General features: G+C 48.9%; 3 protein-coding genes across 8 annotated transcripts in view; all 3 read left to right on the top strand.

The window, feature by feature from the left end:
* Positions 1-109: 109 nt before the first annotated feature.
* Positions 110-4592, top strand: PRRT2 (proline rich transmembrane protein 2). Of its 2 annotated transcripts, XM_031963677.1 has the most exons (4): positions 110-240; positions 1268-2262; positions 2696-2828; positions 3177-4592. In XM_031963677.1, the coding sequence occupies exons 2-4, from the start codon at positions 1327-1329 to the stop codon at positions 3185-3187; spliced, it is 1080 nt and encodes a 359-aa protein (XP_031819537.1). In that variant the 5' UTR covers positions 110-240; positions 1268-1326; the 3' UTR covers positions 3188-4592. The 2 variants fall into 2 exon arrangements, with proteins under 2 accessions (XP_031819537.1, XP_031819532.1); XM_031963672.1 differs by lacking the exon at positions 3177-4592 and having other exon boundaries at positions 2696-3110.
* Positions 4593-4893: 301 nt separating this feature from the next.
* On the top strand, positions 4894-7189 carry PAGR1 (PAXIP1 associated glutamate rich protein 1). Of its 3 annotated transcripts, none has more exons than XM_031963685.1 (4): positions 4894-5142; positions 5709-6228; positions 6544-6626; positions 6794-7189. In XM_031963685.1, exons 2-4 carry the CDS (start codon positions 5732-5734, stop codon positions 6991-6993), a joined length of 780 nt encoding a protein of 259 aa, XP_031819545.1. In that variant the 5' UTR covers positions 4894-5142; positions 5709-5731; the 3' UTR covers positions 6994-7189. The 3 variants fall into 3 exon arrangements, with proteins under 3 accessions (XP_031819545.1, XP_031819544.1, XP_031819542.1); XM_031963684.1 differs by having other exon boundaries at positions 4895-5403; XM_031963682.1 differs by having other exon boundaries at positions 4895-6228.
* Positions 7190-7271: 82 nt separating this feature from the next.
* MVP (major vault protein) overlaps positions 7272-18584 on the top strand; it is a 33395-nt gene continuing 22082 nt past the window's right edge. Inside the window, exons 1-3 of one of the 3 annotated variants that reach the window (XM_031963607.1) lie at positions 7272-7600; positions 16658-16837; positions 17144-17342. In XM_031963607.1, coding sequence (XP_031819467.1) covers positions 7545-7600; positions 16658-16837; positions 17144-17342 — 435 coding nt within the window. In that variant the 5' untranslated portion in view covers positions 7272-7544. Of the gene's footprint in view, positions 7840-16657; positions 16838-17143; positions 17343-18584 lie in introns of all 3 variants that reach the window. The other 2 variants (XM_031963622.1, XM_031963614.1) reach the window with 2 other exon arrangements.

The following is an 18584-nucleotide window of genomic DNA, read 5'->3' as shown; positions in this document are numbered from 1 at the left end:
TCTCCTGGTTGCCAGGGTAACTTGGGGCCCCGGCGCGCGAGGCTCCCCCGGGTCCGGGATGGGAGGGGAGGCGATAGAGTGCAGGGGGGCGGGGGCGGCGCGCACAAGGCGGGGTGGAAGGAAGGAGGGGGAGCCGCTGCCTCGCTCCATCTCTAGCTCGCTGCCTCGCTCGCTTGCTCCCCGGCTGCTGCAGCGGCCGCCGCAAGAGCAGCCCCCGGGGCTCTGGGAAAAGAAGAGCAGGTGAGCGGAGGGTGTCGCAGGGAGGGGCCCGGGGGTCCGAGGGGGCAGGGGTGGAAGAGAGTCGCTCTGAGTGTGGGGTGCACGGACAAATGGAGCCTCCGCGCAAGAATGCGGGGTCCCTGCGGGGGGGGGGGGGGGGGGGGGGGGGGGGGGGGGGGGGGGGGGGGGGGGGGGGGGGGGGGGGGGGGGGGAGAAGGGACCTAGGTTCTGGGTGGTGACTTGGGGGGAAAGGGTCCTCGGCAAGCCAAGGTGCTAGGGTCATGTAAAGGCTGGGGGATCTGAGGAGAAAGGGGGGGCGCTCCCCTGGGAGGAGGGGTTGGAGAGAAATCAGGGATTCCCCCTTCCCTAGGGGAGGGGGCTCTTGTACACACGCAGTAAAAAAAACACCAGTCTGAGCTGAAGTCGGGGAGGAAAAAGGGATGAGAGAGTTACCAAAGGAGGGAGATTGGAACCAGCTGGAGGGGGAATGGAGGAAGAGAGAGAGCGCAGGGCATCTCTCCTGGCATCTGCCTGGCAGCGGGCTCCTCAACGTGCCTGCGAGAGGCCGGATCTGTAGGCAAGGCGGTGGTGACTGCCTGTCTGCCTGCCTGCTTGTGCCAGTCAGCGCCTAGGTCTGTTCATGCGTGTCTGCGTCTCTGTCCGCGGCTGAGGAAGTGGGTGTGGGTGGGGAGCCCCAGGGAGGCCAGCTTTCTGCTCCTTGCCCCCAGAGGCTCAGCCCGGGTCTTTGCAGCCCGCTGAGTGAGGGAGAGTCTCACTTTCTGAGGATCCCACAGGCAGCGCCGCCCCCACTCGGGGCTGCCCCATCGGGAAGGAAGGAGTCTCAGCCCAGAGCTGCTGGCCTGCCCTCGAGCTCAGAGGGACACGCGTGGCCCTCCCGGGTCCGTCCTTCCCCCGAGTCTGTCCACGTTTGGCCACTACCTTAGCCCTCTTCAGCCAGAGTTCACCATTCAGACCCTGCTGAGGCTGCCGGGCTCCGTGTTCTACACTTTCTCTTCCCCAGATCCAGCTCTGTCTCCTCTTATTCCAGGATCTCCTGTTGCTGTTCTCTCCCCTCCCCCCCCCATCCCTCCTCTCTCCCATCTCAAGATGGCATCCAGTGGCTCTGAAGGGACAGAGATGAAGGGGGATGAGGAGGGTTCCTCAGCCCAAGGCGAAGGGACTGGAACCACCACTCCTGGAGCACAGACTACCTTTCCCCAGGCTCCAGCTGGGGCCCAGGACATCACAGAAACCCCCCAAATGGTTCCAGATTCCATCAGACCATCAGCTGGTAGCCCAGAAGTGGGGACCTCCCCTGAACAGGCAACAAAACCTTCAGAGGCACCAGAAGGGACCCCAAACCCAGTCAAGGATACAGACTCCATCCCAGACCCAGGAAGTTCATTAACAGAACAGACCCCTGGAGTAGACTCCCACCCTCCAATAACACCAGAAACCCACAAAGAGTCTGTGTCAGCCCCAGAAGGGAGAAAAGAGCCACCCCAAGAAGACAGCAAAGAGCCACCCCAAGAAGGGAACAAAGAGTCTGCCCCAATCCTAGAAGTCAACAAAGAGCCTTCGGAGGCATCACAGGGGGCCAAGCAGGAACCAGTCTCTGACCTCAGGCCAGCCTCCCAGCCAACATCTCCTGTCCAAAAGACAACACCCGAGGACCTAACGGGGGACCTGATAGAGAAACAAGAGAATGGGGCGGTAGTGCCCATGAAGGCTGGAGAGGAGGACAAAGGCACAAGTCCTCTGTCTCACTCCCCTCCTCCTCCCAAAGGCCCTCCAGCCAATGGGGCACCCCCAAAGGTGCTCCAGCAATTGGTAGATGAGGAGAGGGGAGTTGGGGGGCATGGTGCAAAGCCTGGCTCCCCCAGAGGCAGTCTGAGCCGCCAACCCAGCTCCCTGCTGGGGGGGCCAGGAGTGGAGGGGGGTGAAGGGACTCCAAAGCCACGTGACTACATCATCATCGCCATCCTATCCTGCTTCTGCCCGATGTGGCCAGTCAACGTTGTGGCCTTTGCTTATGCCATCATGGTGAGTGCTTGTGAATCCTTACCTTTCCTTTACCCTAGCTCCCTTATACTTCAGGTGAAGTGCTCTCCAGGTGCCTGATGGAAGAAAACCCTGGGGGAGCAGGGGATGGGAATTGGGGTAAGGGGGTTTATTTCTGAGCCGCCTCCTCATGGATCCTGAGAACCACATTTCCAAAAAATCCTGGGCCTCTCCCTTTAAATTTCTGTCCTTTTATTCCTCTCCTTTGATTTCATTTTTCCCTGGTTCCTTTTCCAAGATCCTCTACTTCCCAGGGAGGAGAAAGGGGAAGAAAACGTTTTTGACCTCATATTGATCATTTCTTTTCCTTTTCTTCTTTTTTCCTCTTCTCTCTATACATCATGACTGACAATTCTGACTGACTTCACACTGGTTACCCGACCCTCACCGTGATCCCCAATGTTGTTGGCGACAGTCTCGGAACAGTCTACAGCAGGGTGATGTGGATGGAGCTCATCGCTTGGGACAGGTGGCCAAGCTATTGAGTATCGTAGCATTGGTGGGTGGGATCCTCATCATCATCACCTCCTGTGTCATCAACTTTGGATGTGAGTATGAACTTGAGTTGGTTGGGGAGTGGAGATGGGGATGGAGAAGAAGGTTGGGTGAATGGTGGGTGATTATGGTAGAACCCAGAAATTTTTAGTTAAGAGAATTGAGTGGGTGGAGAAGGACTGTGGCTCTGTGGAAATAGGACTAGATCTGAGGAAAAGTTGAACTGGTTGTTTGTGGAGGTCTATCACTAACTTGTACCTGCTCTCTCTATCTCTCCCACCAACATCTCCCTCTCTCTCTGCCTGTCTCTCTGTATCTGTCTGCCTATCTCTGATTATCTCTGTCTCTCTCCCTCCCCACTTCAACATCTCCCCTCCCATCCCTTTCTCTCCTCTGAACAGTATTTAAATGAGAAGCTCTACCCTGTGCCCCTCGGACTTTTTCTTCTGAACTACCAGGGGTCCATCTCTTTCCTGGGGTGAGGCCTAATGATAGCCCCCACCAGCAGCCCTTGATTCTTCGGAGACCCAGGGAGCTGGAGCAGGGCCTTGTTTACAGTACTCCTTTCCTCTCCTCTCCCTCCCCACTCCCACCTCATTCATCTCTCCAGGCCCTTCTCTGCTTACCCGCCAACCTTCCCTACCCCCCAATCTTGTCCACCTTTTCTTGTTCCCTCCCCATCTCCCTTTCCCGTATTCATCTTATTTTCTTCCCATATTCTCAGCCTCTCTTCCTCTTTTTCCCAATCTCTTTTCTTCTCATCTTGTCGTTCCCAGTCTCAGTCTAGCCTTCTCTCTCATTTCCCTTTCATTCCCTGCCTCCATTTCTCACCTTCCCTCTCCCCTGAGCATACTACAAAAACGAATAGACTGAAGGGGCTGTGGTGGGTGACGGGACCCTGGTCCCCACCTCCAGGTGAACAGACCCATCTTTCTGAGAGCCTGCTCTCCTCCTTCTTTCACAAGAAGGCGTTGACAGAGGCTTTGCCCAGTTCAAATTGGGAAAGGGAATGATGTTGAGACATCCTCCCGGGAATGATATGCAAAAACAAACCCCAGCCTCTCTCTCTGACTGTTCCGTCTCTTCAAAGACGATTCCTGGGAGCAGACTAAATGTCTCCCCTCCCAGTATCTCCCTGTGAAGCCGAGTACGGGGAGAAAGCTGCATCGAGGGGCATGAGGGAAAGGGAGGGGGGTGGGTTTAGGGAATCTCCTAATTTCGCGGGGGGAGGGGGGCCTGGGGTGCATTGCTGTTTGGTCTGCGATGCCTGTCTTACGTACCACGCATGAGGGAATGTAACTGGGGCGGGTGGTTTCCAAGCTGGGCGCGTGCTGGCCCAGGCCAATCACCCAGGCGCTGTGCCCCGGCCCGCATCCCCCTCCCCTGGCTGCCCAAAGGAGAGGATTTTAACAGTTTATTTATGTATTCGTTTATTTATAGGGGGAGGGTTGTGCCATTCACGTGCTTTGTAAGAAAAAAAAAAAAGCAAAAAAATCGGACCAAATGCCCAGCGACTGAGCTGGAAGCCTGGGCTTGCAAGGGGCGTGTCCTCGTGGATTTTTTTTTAAGGGGACTAGGGCGACTTTGCCGCACGAGGCGGGGCAAGAGGGTGGGGGTGGGGGTAGGGAGCTACCCAGTCCAGGTGGTAGATTTTTCTCAAAAAAAAAGAAAAAAAGAAAAGAAAAAAAAAGCGTGGTTAGAAAAACTCCACGGATCTTAAAAAAAAAAAAAACAGCAAAATTATCTTACTGTTTACCCATTTTGTATGGAGGATGCTGCATGAATCTGAGCACCAATAAACTTGAGATTGTGCATGAGACGTTGTTCCTCGGCTTCTTCTGTCCATCTGCTCCTCCGCTCCAGCCCAGGGCTCTGCCCTCCCGCCGCTGCCCCACTCCCCGCCGCTGCCCCACTCCCCGCCCCCCCATCGAGGTGATCCCAGGCACACTCCAATCCCGGGATTCAGACGGCCCCCTGCAGCCCCCCTTCTGCGGCTCAGTTCCCTCATCTGCAAAACGGGCAGGGAGACGCACGCCCTGCCCGCCTCCTACAGCTGTGGCGCAGCAGCAGCTCTGCAAAGCCTAAGGGGATGCGGAGACGCGCGCGACGGCCGGCCCTCAAAATCATCGCCTCTCTGGGGAGGGGGAGGGGAGGCGGAAGGAAGGCGAGGAGCAGGCGGCGCAGGGAGAAGGCACGGAGCGAGCATGTGTGATGCGGTGCGCACGCGCGGCCCTGGTGGCCATCTTGATTCCTGGCAGGCGCCAGGCCCTTGGATCACAGGGCTCTTGCCTCACCTCCTGGGCCGCGCCTACCGGGGCCCGAGTCGGGGTGGGGATGAGACAGGGGCGGGCAGGGGCGCTGCGCTAGGTGCGTATCGGGTCTCCTCGCGCTCAGGAAGGGACGCGGGCAGACGCCGCGTGGCCGTGGGAGTTGGCCCCGAGACAGACTTCGCGGGGGACCGTGTGGATGCGCGCGCCGCGGTCGCTGGGGCGGAGAGTGGGGGGCGGAGCTAACGTGGGAGAAGCGCGCGCGCGCGGACTCTCCTCGTTCCCCGGCCCATCCCCCCAAGCTTGTCCGGGTCTGACTCCCGGGGACAAGGGGGAGAGGCTGGAGACGGGTCCCGCCGAGGTGCGTGACCTCTCCCGGGGCGGCTTCGTAAACTGGGGGTGGAGGCGTGGCTTTTTGTAAAGAACTCCTTCCTCCCTCTACGCTGGGAGAGCCCAGTCCCGGGGCCGATGTGGAAGCCTTTGGAAATGGGGGTCGGGGGTGGGGGGCAGCGCGCCCTTACGCTGCCAAGCTGGGGCTCTCCCCCTTCCCGCACTTGGGGGCCGGGGATCCCTCTCGCAGACTCACCTCCCCCCGAGGGCGGGCCAGTATCCAGCGGCCCGGGATTCCCTGAGCTGTCAGTCACTGTAGGGCTTCCTCCCCCGCAGCGTGAGGGCCCTGGCCCGGGGCCATGGAGTCCCTGGCGGTGACCGGCGCGGCGTCGGAGCCCGGGGAAGGGGAGGTGACGTCTGGCCTGGAGGCCCTGGCCGTGGAGGACCCCGCCGGGGCCCCTTCCCGCCCCGACCCCACTCCGGAGGCAGAGCAGCAGGAAAGGGAAAGGGCCCGAGAAGAAGTCCAGGTGGAGGTGGAAGCGGAGGAGCCCGCTCCGGAAGAGCCACAGGTGGAACCGGCGGGAACATCCGAGGAGGAGGAGGAAGACGAGGAAGATGAAGGGAAGAAGGACTGGTGCGTGCCCTGCAGCGACGAGGAGCTAGAGTTGCCCCGGGACGGAGAGCCCTGGATGCCACCCCCCGCCGAGATCCGGAAGCTCTACGAGCTGCTGGCCACCCACGGCACTCTGGAGCTGCAGGCGGAGATCCTGCCCCGCAGACCGCCCACTCCCGAGGTCCAGAGCGAGGAGGAGAAATCCGACGAAGAGCCTGAGGCGGAGGAGGAGGAGGAGGAAAAGTGAGCGGGGGCTGCCCGAGGGCGGGGGGAGGGAGAGCCCCGGCGAGGCGGCCCCCGCGCCGGGGGCAGGGGCGGGCTTTTACGGGCGAGGAGACCGAGGCAGGCGGCCCTTGGGTGGCAGTTTCTCGCGGCTCCCCAACTTCTCTAAAGTAGGACTTGGAAGCCCCAGGGAAGGGGCAGGAAACCGGGGGATCTACCGAGCGAGGGAGGGAGGAGGGCCAGAGAGAGACCCGGAGAGCGTGTCGGGGAAAAGCGGGGCGCCCCCCTTCTCCTTGGGGGTGTCTAACCCGCAGCGCTCTCTCTGGTCGGCCTCAGACCTCCTGTGCCCACAGAGTTTGACTTTGACGACGAGCCGATGACGCCCAAGAACTCCCTGATTGACAGAAGGCGGACCCCAGGTACGGCGCTGCGGAGGGGGCGCGTGGGGGGGAGGGGAGGGAGCCCGGGTGTGCGCCCCCTGCCCGCGGCGGAGTCGGTGTCACTGACCTTCTGGCTCCCTCTCCGGGGCCCCGCGCGGGCGGCGGGCGGCGGGTCCTCAGGCTTCCCATCCCGTGCGCTCACCCAGGGAGCTCGGCCCGGAGCCAGAAGCGCGAGGCCCGCCTCGATAAGGTTCTCTCCGACATGAAGCGCCACAAGAAGCTGGAGGAGCAGATCCTCAGGACGGGCCGGGATCTCTTCAGCCTGGACTCGGAAGACCCCTCGCCTTCGAGCACGCCCGTCCGGCCGACCGGAGGGGGGCTCTTCTTGCGGCAGAGGAAGTACTGACGGACCGGGGGCTCCCCTGCGAGGCGCCCCTGCGAGGCCCCGGGACGCGAGCGCGCTCGGCACGAGGCCGGCCGGCTGGGGAGAGCGGCGCGCTGGGGCCGGGCGCCTTTCGGTGGGTGTGTCTTTGTAAGCGCGCAGTTAGGCGCCAGGCTTTTTATACCGATAGTTAGTACCTAAATAAAGCCCGTGCAGCTTGGCCTCGGCCCTGCCCTCTCCCTGCGGCGGAGAAAGCGCTCGCTCGCTCGGGCGGGCGGCGCTGCCGTCCCCGCCCCCCTTCCCCTCGGCGGAGGTGCACGAGTACCCCGGGGTTCCCGGGACGCTCGGCCAGAACTTTGGCCCTTCCTCCCGGCCTCCCCACATCATGCGTGTGGGAAGTGGAGCCTTCACAGCCGGGAGCTTCCCGGCGGAGGCAGCGCCGCCCCCCGCCCCGCCCCCGCTGGGCCCTTTAAAGGCTCCGGCCCCACCCCCTCCCGGGCCCGGCTCGTGCTGCCGGGAAGTCTATATAAGCAGGCTGGGAGCAGGCGGGCGGGGGAGCGCTGCGACTCTGAGGCATGAGACGGCGGCCGCGCCGACCGCACCTCCCGCCCAGCGGCTCCGAGACCCCCTCGTAAGTGTTCTCCGGCCTCGCCCCCCCCCCCACTTCCCTTAAGGAGCCTGTTGGGGCGGGGCGGGACCCCAGGCCGGAGAAAAGGGTAGCGAGCGGCAGCCGGGAAGGGGCTACCCCGGGTGAGTTGCCCCCGCCCCTTCTCCCCTTCCCACCAGCGGCTGATGCCCTCCCTATCACGGATTCGATACCGCCGCCGGGGCAGCGCGCTGCTGTTCTGGAAGGGGCTCCTGGAGGAGCGGGTAAGGGGCTCGGGGTGCACGGAGAAATCCCCCCGACTGACGGGCGCGCCCCGGCCTTGGCAGCGGAAGAGCGCTCCCTGCGGTTAGGGCCCCGCTCGCCGCCGCCCCCCTTCTCCGCCCCGGGAGAGGCTCCTGCGCTGCCTGGCCCTCCGCGCCGAGCAGGCTGAGAGGGAACGCGCCGTCTGCCCCTGCGCCCCCGCCCGCCGCGCTCCTGGGCGGGCTCCCGCGCGGGGCTCAGCCCCGGGCTGGTGTAGGTCAGCCCGGCTAGCTTCTTCCTCTTAAAGCCGCCCCAGACGCGGCTGAGACTGTCGCTCCGGGCGAGCTCCGGGCGAGGTTGGGAGATTACTCCTTGCCCCAACTTCCCAGTCTCCTTTGTCAATCTTTGGCCCAGTCTGGGCCCGAGCCCCCCGGGCCAAGAGTTGTCTCCCGACCCACCCTTTTAACCAGGGCCTTAATCCGGGACTCACTCTGGCCTTGGTAGTGGGTTAGCCCAGAGGAAAAGCAGGAAGCGAAACCCACGGCCTGGAAACCGAAAGGGCCTTTAGAAATCTCGTAACGATCCTGGGAGGGGCCTTGGAGATCCCAACTCCCCTTTTGCGGATAAGGAAATCATCCAAGAGAGGGGGAAATCATTTTCCTCATCTTCCGACTCGGCCTCCGCCACCGTCTCCTCAGCTGGCTTCTCACTGACAAGTCTTAGCCGTCGGACCTGTTGCCAGCAAGAGGCGGAGTGGGTAGAAGTGGGGATTCCCCGAGTTCTAATCGGGCCTCGGACCCTTACTAGTTGTGTGAGCCGGGGCGCGTCGCTCAGGCCCAATTGATTGCACTTCGCTCACAGGGTAATTCTTCGTGATCCATTAGCTATAAAAAGCCATGCTAGCTGTAACAAATGTTTCGGTTTTTTAATGGGACCGCCTGCTCCCAGAAATAAAAGCACACGGACATGACTGCTATCGGGTGCCCCCGGAGTCTCTCTTGTGAATGTAAAGCTGAGGTAGGCGGCATGCAGTATCTTTCCAAGGAAAGTTAGGAACAAGGCACTATTAAAAGAAGTTCATGGATCTTTCAACAAAAGCTTGATAAAACACCTGCTGTGTCCTGGGCACCGAGACCCAGCATGAGACAGCTGGCTCCGCATTAAAGATTAGTTGATTGGAAGTTAAGAAACACCAAATAGCTCTTCTGTGCAAATACTGTTGCTCTAGATACTGATGGAGAATAACGTTCTTGATCTTGAGGGATTCCCAGGGGCAGGTAGCATAGAAACAACTGTGCAGAGTAAATTGAAGGTAACATTAAGGAGGACTGGAAAAAGACCTTGTGAAACTTTTAGGGAAGCCAGAAGGGTTGCACACCAGACCAATGGGAAAAGCCAGTGAAAAAGCTTAAGTTCCAGACGGGAGTATCTTGTTCAAGGAACAGGAAAGAGGTCAGTGTCTACTGAATTTTAAAATGAGATAGAAGGGAGTAAAGAAGATTGAAAAGGTAAGAAGCAGTTTGTGAAGGTCCTTAGAAGCCAAACAGAGGAGCTCTGGAAGAAATAGAATTGGAATAGAACCATTAGAATTGGGGGAAGGAGGTCACACTTGTACTTTAGAAAAATCATTTTGATGATTGAGTACAGGATTTACTAGAGTGGGAGGAGACAAGAAGTACTGTTATACTTCATAGTAAAAGGTAAATTAGTAAAAGGAGAGGGGAGAGAAAGATTGAGTTTAAAAAGTCTATGGGACATACAGTTCTAGATGTCCTGAGCAGATGGAAATGAGGCTATTTCAGACATTTATTAGCTATGTGACCCTCGGCTGTCTTGTTGATGGGTCCTTTTCCTTAAAGGGAGTATCTCTTCCTCAGCAAGATGGGGGGGCAAATGGTTCCCAACAGTATAGGGGGGATTCTTAACTTAAAATAATTTGAAATTGATAGGGAAGTTTGACCTTTGGAGCAGTCTTCTGCAAAGCTAAGATACTATTCCCTGGTGGGAGAGGGGGAGTTCTGAATCCTTTCCTGATTCTGGCTGATTTCATTAAAACACTGTGATGGGCAAAACCTGAAATAACTGAGAAAATAAAGGTTTGAAATTCCAAGTATATCAGTTTTTTAAGCAAAGCATGTCAGTTGCATACCAGATCAGACCCAGATCTACCCAGCTTGACCCTGGACTCTGAATAGAAGGGGAAGATATATTAAAAGAAAACAGGATATAAATTAGGATTCAAGATTAGGTAATCTGATTTTTAATTGGAAGAAAGATTAAGGGTTTTTTAAACTAGGCAGGGGAGAATGAATGGGTACAATTTCCTAAAATCAGGGAAAGAGGTTTCCCCCCTGCCCCAAGTATCTATATTCAATCAAAAGAAAAAGGAAACAATAACTCTTGGACCAATACTGGATCAGTCTTCAGGTCTGACTGGGTTTCTGGTCAGTGTAACTTGGTCCTTAGTTAAGGGTCTCTAAACAGCAGATAGAGATAGTCCAGCTTCCCAGCAATGAAGGGCTAGGTTTAAGTAATACAAAAGTAAATAGTAACGCAATAAAGTTTTTTCACAAGAAAAAATGAATTAAACCCATAAATGAATAGAAAGGGAAATGAGTCGGATCCAGGCTTGTCATAAGATAGTGTGGTTCATTCCATTTCCATAACCCCTGTGTCAGTTTCTTCATTTGTCAGATGTAAAGGTTGAATTCCATAGCCTCAGAAGTCCTTCCCAATAATAAATCTATGAGCCTGTGAACCTTAGCATCATAGTTTGCTGTTACATGTGCCAGAAGACAATATTTCAATATGAATGCACTAATGAAGTACCAAATGCCATGTGAAACTCAAGGGGGACAATTGAAGTAAAATGGGGTAAAACGAAGACAATTTTCATTGTCTTTGAGATGGGCATTAATGGAGGAATAGGGATTCAACAGCCTAAAAGGGACAGAGAAGGCATTCTGGGCTTAGGAAACTGTAAGCAAAGGATTGCTAGGGAATGAGTAATGCATATTGGGCTGCTGCCAGATAGTGAAAAACCTTGAATAACAGAAGGAATTCAGGCTTTACCAGTATGAAACCATTGAAGACTTTTGAACGAGAAAGTGACCTGTGATCATAGAGGTGGAGGGGAAAAAAAAAAAAAAAACCTTAGAAGTCATCTAGTTTAATCCCCTTCTTGTTTTTTGTTTTGATTTATTTTTTAATACACATTGCTTTATGAATCATGTTGGGAGAAAAAAATCAGCAAAAGGGAAAACCATGAAAAAGATTTTAAAAAACAAAAAAGAAGTGAACATAATATGTATTGATTTACATGCAATCTCCCAATTTTTTTTTCTTGATGCATTTGCTTTGGATCACTGAACCCTGAAAAGAATCAAGTCTTTCAGAGTTGATCAAACATTCTTGCTGTTATTGTGTGCAATGTATTCCTGGTTCTGCTTGTTTTGCTCAGCATTAGTTTGTATAAATCTTGCTAAGATTTTCTAAAATCAGCTTGTTCATTATTTTTTATAGAACAATAATATTCCATTATCTTCATATAACACTTGTTCAGTCATTCCTCAATTGATGGGCATTTACTCTTTTTCCAATTCTCTGCTATCACAAAAAAAGAGCTGCTACACACATTTTTACACATGTGCCTTTTCACTCCTTTATGATTTCCTTATAAGTTCCCTTTTTGTACAGATGAGAAAACTGAATCCTAGAGAAGGTAGGTCACATAGTGAATGAGGAGGATTCAAGCCAACATGCTGATTCTCTAAAATTTAGCCATCTTTCCGTTATTCTAACCTCCCTTCATGAACCATCAGTTGTGTCTAATATTATTTTGGCATTAAGGATGCAGCACTCAGAAGAGAAAGAGAAAGTGGAAGGAGAAAAGTCTGTTAGGAGTCTTTTTTTTTTTTTTTTTTTCCTTCTCCTGTGAAGTAGATCCAGCCCCCCTCTCCCCTGTAGGGAATTCCAGAGATCAACCTCTCTCTTTTCCTCCTTGTCTCTTAGAAAGACTTCTGTCCCACCTTTGGAATGTAGCCAAGGAATACTTGGGGAAAGTTTATGTTTCTAAATGTAGAGAGAAAGAGCATATGAATAAATTGAGCATATAGAGGGGGAAAAAAGCCCTAGAAAAAAAGAACAAATTAAAAATCCCTAATTAAACATCTAAATGAAATCATGAAAATCAAAGAATTAATAAAATTGAAAGTGAGCAAATAAATAAAATGCAACTACTTTTGTGGGGGAAATGGTTAATTTGATTTTTTTTAAATTTTGTTTTGTTTTTTTACTGAGGAAATTGGGATTAAGTGATTTGCTCAGGATCACACAGCCAGGAACTATTAAGTGTCTGAGGTCAAATTTGAATTCAGGTCCTCCTGACTTAAAGGCTGGTGCTCTATCTATTGCTGCCCCTAATTTTATTTTTAAAAATTTAAAAAGAAACCAAATTACTAATATCAAATGAAAAGAGTGAATGTACCACCAATGAAAATGAAATTAAAGCAACAATTGGGAGTTATCTAATTATATGCCAGTAAAATTGACAATTTCAGTTAAATGGATGACTATTTACAAAAATATAAATTAACTGGGTTAAGAAAAGAAAAAATGAAATCTTAAATAACTTTTTAGAAAAAATTTTTTGTTGAGGCAGTTGGGGTTAAGTGACTTGCCCAGGGTCACACAGCTGGGAAGTGTTAAGTGTCTGAAGTCAGATTTGATCTCTAGTCCTCTTGATTGAAAGCTGGTGTTCTATTCACTGTGCCACCTAGCTACCCCAATAACCCTATCTTTAAAAAAAGTAATTGAACCAAGCCTGAAAAAATCCCCAATGCCAGATGAATGCACAAGTGGAAAAAAAAATAGGTAAAGAAGGTATCCTACTATTCTTTTTATGACACAGATAAGGTTCCAATACCTAAACCAGGAAGAGGAAAAAGAAAAATTATAGACCAGTTTCCATAATTTTTAGATTTTAACTTAAAATACTAACAAAGAGATTATTGTAATATATCACAAAAATCATACACTGACCACAAAGAATTTATATTAAGACTGCAGAACTAGTTCGCTAGTAGGAAAATAGTGCATAAAAATTAATGGAGTCTTTTTTAAAATAAGTAGTATCCAAAATCAAGAGCAAGTATTACCTGTAATGGGTATAAACATTGTTTCCCCAATAGCATCAGGGATAAAGGAAGGATGCCCATTATTATTCAATGTTGTGCCAGAGATACCAGGAAAAAAGTTAAAGGAATAAAAATAGGTAGTGAAGAAACAAAATCATCATTCTTTGCAGATGTTATAATGATATACTTAGAGAACCCTAGGGAATCAACTAAAAAACTAGTTGGAACAATTAACAACTTTAGCAAAGTTGAAGGATAAGGTAAACTGAGGTATATACTACAAGCAAAATCAGTTTATTAACAGTGATACATATAATAAAGTGAGTTAGATTGGCTACCTCAGTAAAATCACTAACTCTAATGGAAAGGAGGTTACCCTCTTTATTGACATTCAGGAAAGAAGAGGGTCTTGTAGTCAGGACACATTTCAATTGGCTATGCTAAGAAAAGGGGGCTGATATTCAGGTGAAACTTAAGTTTCCTGTTGGAAGTCAATTTTTCATTTTTGTGACATTGATTTGCCATGTTCAGCACCTTTCAAATTCTTTTTGGAAGAGAGCATTCATAATATTCTAGTCTGAATTTTCAGAATAGGATATAAATCTTTAATCATTTTAATTTCTTCAACCTGAATGCCATTCTCAGTATCTATTTTTACAATGGAGTCACCAAATATCAACGTTTCTATTGGCTTAGTTTGAAGTTCATGTCTGCAGTGGATGTCAGTGTATTGATTATCCCACCCTCTAAATGGTCTTTTTTGCTTATCCTCATTAAGAACATCTACAAGATGATATGACCAAGTATCCCATGAAATTTTTATTTTTAGTTGTTTTGGGGCACCTAATGAAACAATCTCTTTGATTCTTTTATCTTTCCGAGAAGAATATATTTGCTATCCTTCCCATTAGCTTAACACTTTTGTTTTCATTTGTGAGACTATCACTATATAATGTGAGTCAGCTTAACCAAAAGTATTTCAAGTCATTGCCATTGGACACAAAATCCCACATTTAGAATATCTACTGTTGAGTTCTTCTTTTTAAGTTTAAAAGTTGTGTTTCTTAGCAGCTCCTGCCCCCTTTTTTATCACTCTGCTATAAGTATATATATGTGAGGCAGCCACACAAGAATGTTTATTTTCTCTTTTGAGGTTGACTTGCCAGAGAATCTTGTCACTTAGTGGGCAACCAGCTGGTGATGAGCCTTCCTATATGTAGTAGCTACTTTGGTACTCAGTCTGTCACCAAAACTGTATGTGAAGCTTTTCTAGTGTGGCGCAGAGCCTTCCAGAACTTAAGGTTTATTGGCAGAACCTTCCAAGAACCAAAATCACCTCCGTGAAATAAGACAGCAGAGAAGGATTTTGCATAGTTTTTTATTATTTTAAAAACTTGAAATTGGACTAGCTAAGAGTAGGCTTGGGAGAGTTTAAGTAAGGTCTTTGGGCTAATTAAGAATCTCAGTGGTCATATAATCCATACCTGAACAGGAATTTCCTGGACAATATCCCCAACCAATAGTCATCAGCTGAAAGAATTGCACTGAAGGAGAGTCACCTACCTCCTGCAACAATCCATTCCTCTTTTGAGCAATTCTTAATTGCTAAGGAGTTTTTACTTAAAGTAAAAATATGCTTTCCTGAACATATCTGTGGTTCCTCATTCCTCCCTTTGGAGCTGAGCAAAACAAGTCAAATCTTTGCCTCTTCCACATGATGAACCTTGTAATACTAAAAGATTATGGTACTTTGAATTCTTACAAACATACTGTCATGTGAGGAGGAAGTGGCAGGGGATGGGGTGGTCTTAAATAGAATGAAGAGTACTCTTCCTCTGCTTTTTATTTTGGTTTTGGATTTGTCAAGGTTAAAAGACTTGCCCAGGTTCATACAGGTAGTAATTGCCTAAGGCTAGCTTTGGACTCAGGTCCTCCTGTCTAGGGATGATGCTGTATCTACTATGCCTTTTTTGTTTTTGTTTTGCTGGTCTGTGTTGAAAACGGAAGAAATCAAAGTTTTCCCCAAGAGTTTCCAAAAATCCTTTTTTGTTCAAGCTTTTGTATAAGGCTTGGTTCTCTCCTTCCCTTCATTTTTCTTTGTTTTCTGTGACCCCTTCCCTATCATTTATTTGTTGTTATTTTTTAAAGCGTATATTCCCAATACATTTATATTTTTCACAAATCATATAAATGTACGTCAATAGTAGTAATCATTATTTTTAATATATTTTTATTTTTCCAAATATATGTAAAATAGTTTTCAACATTCACCTTTGGAAAATATTGTGCTCCAAATTTTTCTCCCTCCCCCAGCCTCTCCCATAGACAGCAGCTAATCCAATATGTTAAACATGTGCAATTCTTCTAAACATATTTCCATATTCATCATGCTGCACAAGAAAAATTGGGTCAAAAGGTGAAAGAAAGAAAAAACAGAAGAAAAACAAACAACAGCAGCAAATGAAAATGCTATGTTGTGATCCACATTCAGTCCCCAGTCTCTCTCTGGATGCAGAAGGCTCTCTCCATCCCAAGTCTATTGGAATTGCCCCGAATCACTTCATTGTTGAAAAGAGCCACATTGATCTTCACATAATCTTGTTGCTGTGTACAATGTTCTCTTGGTTCTATTCACCTCCCTTAGCATCAGTTCACCCAAGTCTTTCCAGGCTTTTCTGAAATAAGCCTGCTTGTAATATTTAATTACATTCATATGCCATTAACAATTCAGCCATTCAGCCCTTTTTGTAGTGGCTAGAAACTGGAAACTGAATGGATGTTCATCAGTTGGAGAATGGCTGAATAAATTGTGGTATATGAAAATTATGGAATATTATTGTTCTGTAAGAAATGACCAACAGGATGATTTCAGAAAGGCCTGGAGAGACTTACACGAACTGATGCTGAGTGAAATGAGCAGGACCAGGAGATCATTATATACTTCAACAACAATACTAGATGTTGACCAGTTCTGATGGATCAGGCCATCCTCAGCAACGAGATCAACCAAATCATTTCTAATGGAGCAGTGATGAACTGAACTAGCTATGCCCAGAAAATAACTCTGGGAGATGACTAAAAACCATTACATTGAATTCCCAATCCCTATATTTATGCACACCTGCATTTTTGATTTCCTTCACAAGCTAATTGTACAATAATTCAGAGTCTGATTCTTTTTGTACAGCAAAATAATGTTTTGGTCATGTATACTTATTGTGTATCTAAGTTATATTTTAATATATTTAACATCTACTGGTCATCCTGCCATCTAGGGGAGGGGGTGGGGGTGGGGGTAAGAGGTGAAAAATTGGAACAAGAGGTTTGGCAATTGTTAATGCTGTAAAGTTACCCATGTATATATCCTGTAAATAAAAGGCTATTAAATAAAAAAAAAAAAGAAAAAAAAATATAAGGGAAGATTCAAAATATATAACAACAAAAACTAGTTCAAGAAAGTAAAAAAAAAAAAAAAAAAGGAAAAAAAAAAAAAAAACAATTCAGCCATTCCCCAACTCATGGGACTCAATTTCCAGTTCCATGCCTTTACAAAAAAAAAAAGGCTGCTATAAATATTGTTGCATAAGTAGATCCCTTTCACTTTTTGATGATCTTTTGGGATACAGACAGTATCTAGGAGAGACACTGCTAGATCAAAGAATATGCACAGTTTGTCATTCATTTGAATTCTTTCTCCCCACACCAGAGATCCTGTATTAACCACTCCTGATTCCGGCCATCTTGACTCTGAAGTCACCATGGCAAATAAGGGAGATTCCATCATCCGAATCCCCCCATACCACTTCATCCACGTGCTTGACCAGAACAGCAACGTGTCCCGGGTGGAGGTTGGACCCAAGACTTACATCCGGCAGGACAATGAAAGGTTGGTATTGAGTCCTGAAAAGGAGAGAGGGAGAGAAAAAGGAAAGTCTGGGGCAGGGAGGGATAGACCTTGTTGATCGGGCTCTCCAGGTCGTTCATTCTGTCTTCATGTCCAGGCAAAAGTTAAACCTCATTCGGGCAAGAATGTGGCAGGCAGACAGCTTTTGGTCGATTGGAGGCCTGTGTTCCTTGCTGGAACACTCATTATCTGAAGCACTGAGCTTACCTCTCAGGGCTGTGTCCGGGTGGGTGGGAAGGCTTAGAGGAAGATCTCGGCGATTCCTCATACTTTCCCTTTGTTCCCCAGGGTGCTGTTTGCCCCAGCACGGATGGTGACAGTCCCACCACGACATTATTGCATTGTAGCTAATCCTGTAGCCCGAGATAAAGCGGGCTCTGTACTATTTGATGTAGCTACTGGGCAAGTGCGACTTCGTCATGCGGACCTGGAGATCCGGCTGGCCCAGGACCCCTTTCCACTGTACCCAGGAGAGGAGCTGGAACAGGTACCCAGAAGGAGTCCTTCCTCTGCAAGGAAGCGATGCATGAGGGGCAGGGCCCTGGCTAGCACTAAAATTAGGCTGTGTAGAACTGAATTATCAAGGAATTCCCTTCTGCCCTCTAACCTCCTTTCCACTTTTGAGCATCAGCATTCTCTTGTTGTTCCTTTAACACATTCATGCTTTCTCACTGCCATATTTTTGCTTACAGTTGTCAGTAGCCCTCTTTGCCTATTAGTAATTGACCACCAATAACTAAATTATTTCACATGCTGCTGTGGAACTGAGTTCTCACAGAGTTTTCCTAGGGACCATGGCAGCATGCAGTTAGTCCTTTTAAACATTTCACTTTACCCATTTGTTGACACAGATCACGTGATACTTATAGAATTATTAAAAACAATAAAGTGGGATAAGATCAGGAAGAGAAGAAATCTCTGGGTGGGATTTCCCCATTGGCATGACCTGAACTATGTAGACAAGTCATTTACTTTCTAGACTTCATCATCTTTATTTTTTTTAAAACATTTTTACTTAAGGTTTGAGTCCAGATACAACCCTTTTTCTCTCCTTTCCCTCTTCCCTGAAATGATAATCAAATATAGGTTATAGATGTGAAGCAATTATGTAAAAAGATTTCCATATTAGTCACTTTGTACTAGAATACTCGAAAGAAAAAAAAATTAAAGTGGAAAACAGCATGGTTCAGTTAGTATTCAGTCAGTATCATTTTTTTCTGGAGATGGAAAACATGCTTCATCATGTATTGTTGAGAATAGCTAAGTTATTCACAGTTCATTAAATAATATTGTTGTTACTCTGTACAAATGTTCTCCTGCTTCTGTTTACTTTACTATGTATCAGTTCATTTAAGTCTTTCTGATATATTCTTGCTTGTCATTTCTTATGGCACTATACTATTCCATTACAATCATATACCACAGCTTATTTAGCCATCCCCCAATTTCACTTCCAATTCTTAGCCACTGCAGAAAGAGCTGCTCTAAATATTTTTGTACAAATAAGTCTTTTTCTATTCTTTGGATGTCTTTGGGATATAGCCTAGCACTGGTATTGCTGGATTGCAGAGCTTTTGTTGTTGTTGTTATTGTTGTTTTATTTTACTGAGGCAACTGGGGTTAAGTGACTTGCCCAGGGTCACACAGCTAGGAAGTTTAAGTGTCTGAGATCAGATTTGAACTCAGGTCTTCCTGACTTCAGGAAGCAAGGTTGAGCTCCTTGCCTACA

This window comes from Sarcophilus harrisii, chromosome 1 (assembly GCF_902635505.1).
Source record: "Sarcophilus harrisii chromosome 1, mSarHar1.11, whole genome shotgun sequence".
Classification (NCBI taxonomy): Eukaryota; Metazoa; Chordata; class Mammalia; order Dasyuromorphia; family Dasyuridae; genus Sarcophilus; species Sarcophilus harrisii.
The sequence above is the reverse complement of the archived record's forward strand: the minus strand, read 5'-3'. Positions and strand labels throughout refer to the sequence as shown.

What these genes read in the sequence shown, in the direction of transcription:
- PRRT2 (XM_031963672.1), top strand. Translation starts at nt 1,327, where the DNA reads ATGGCATCCAGTGGCTCTGAAGGGACAGAGATGAAGGGGGATGAGGAG. An exon ending in CCTTTGCTTATGCCATCATG is followed by an intron (nt 2,263 to 2,695) that starts GTGAGTGCTTGT and finishes TGTTGGCGACAG; the next exon opens with TCTCGGAACAGTCTACAGCA.
- PAGR1 (XM_031963685.1), top strand. Translation starts at nt 5,732, where the DNA reads ATGGAGTCCCTGGCGGTGACCGGCGCGGCGTCGGAGCCCGGGGAAGGG. An exon ending in GAGGAGGAGGAGGAGGAAAA is followed by an intron (nt 6,229 to 6,543) that starts GTGAGCGGGGGC and finishes GGTCGGCCTCAG; the next exon opens with ACCTCCTGTGCCCACAGAGT. An exon ending in TGACAGAAGGCGGACCCCAG is followed by an intron (nt 6,627 to 6,793) that starts GTACGGCGCTGC and finishes GCGCTCACCCAG; the next exon opens with GGAGCTCGGCCCGGAGCCAG.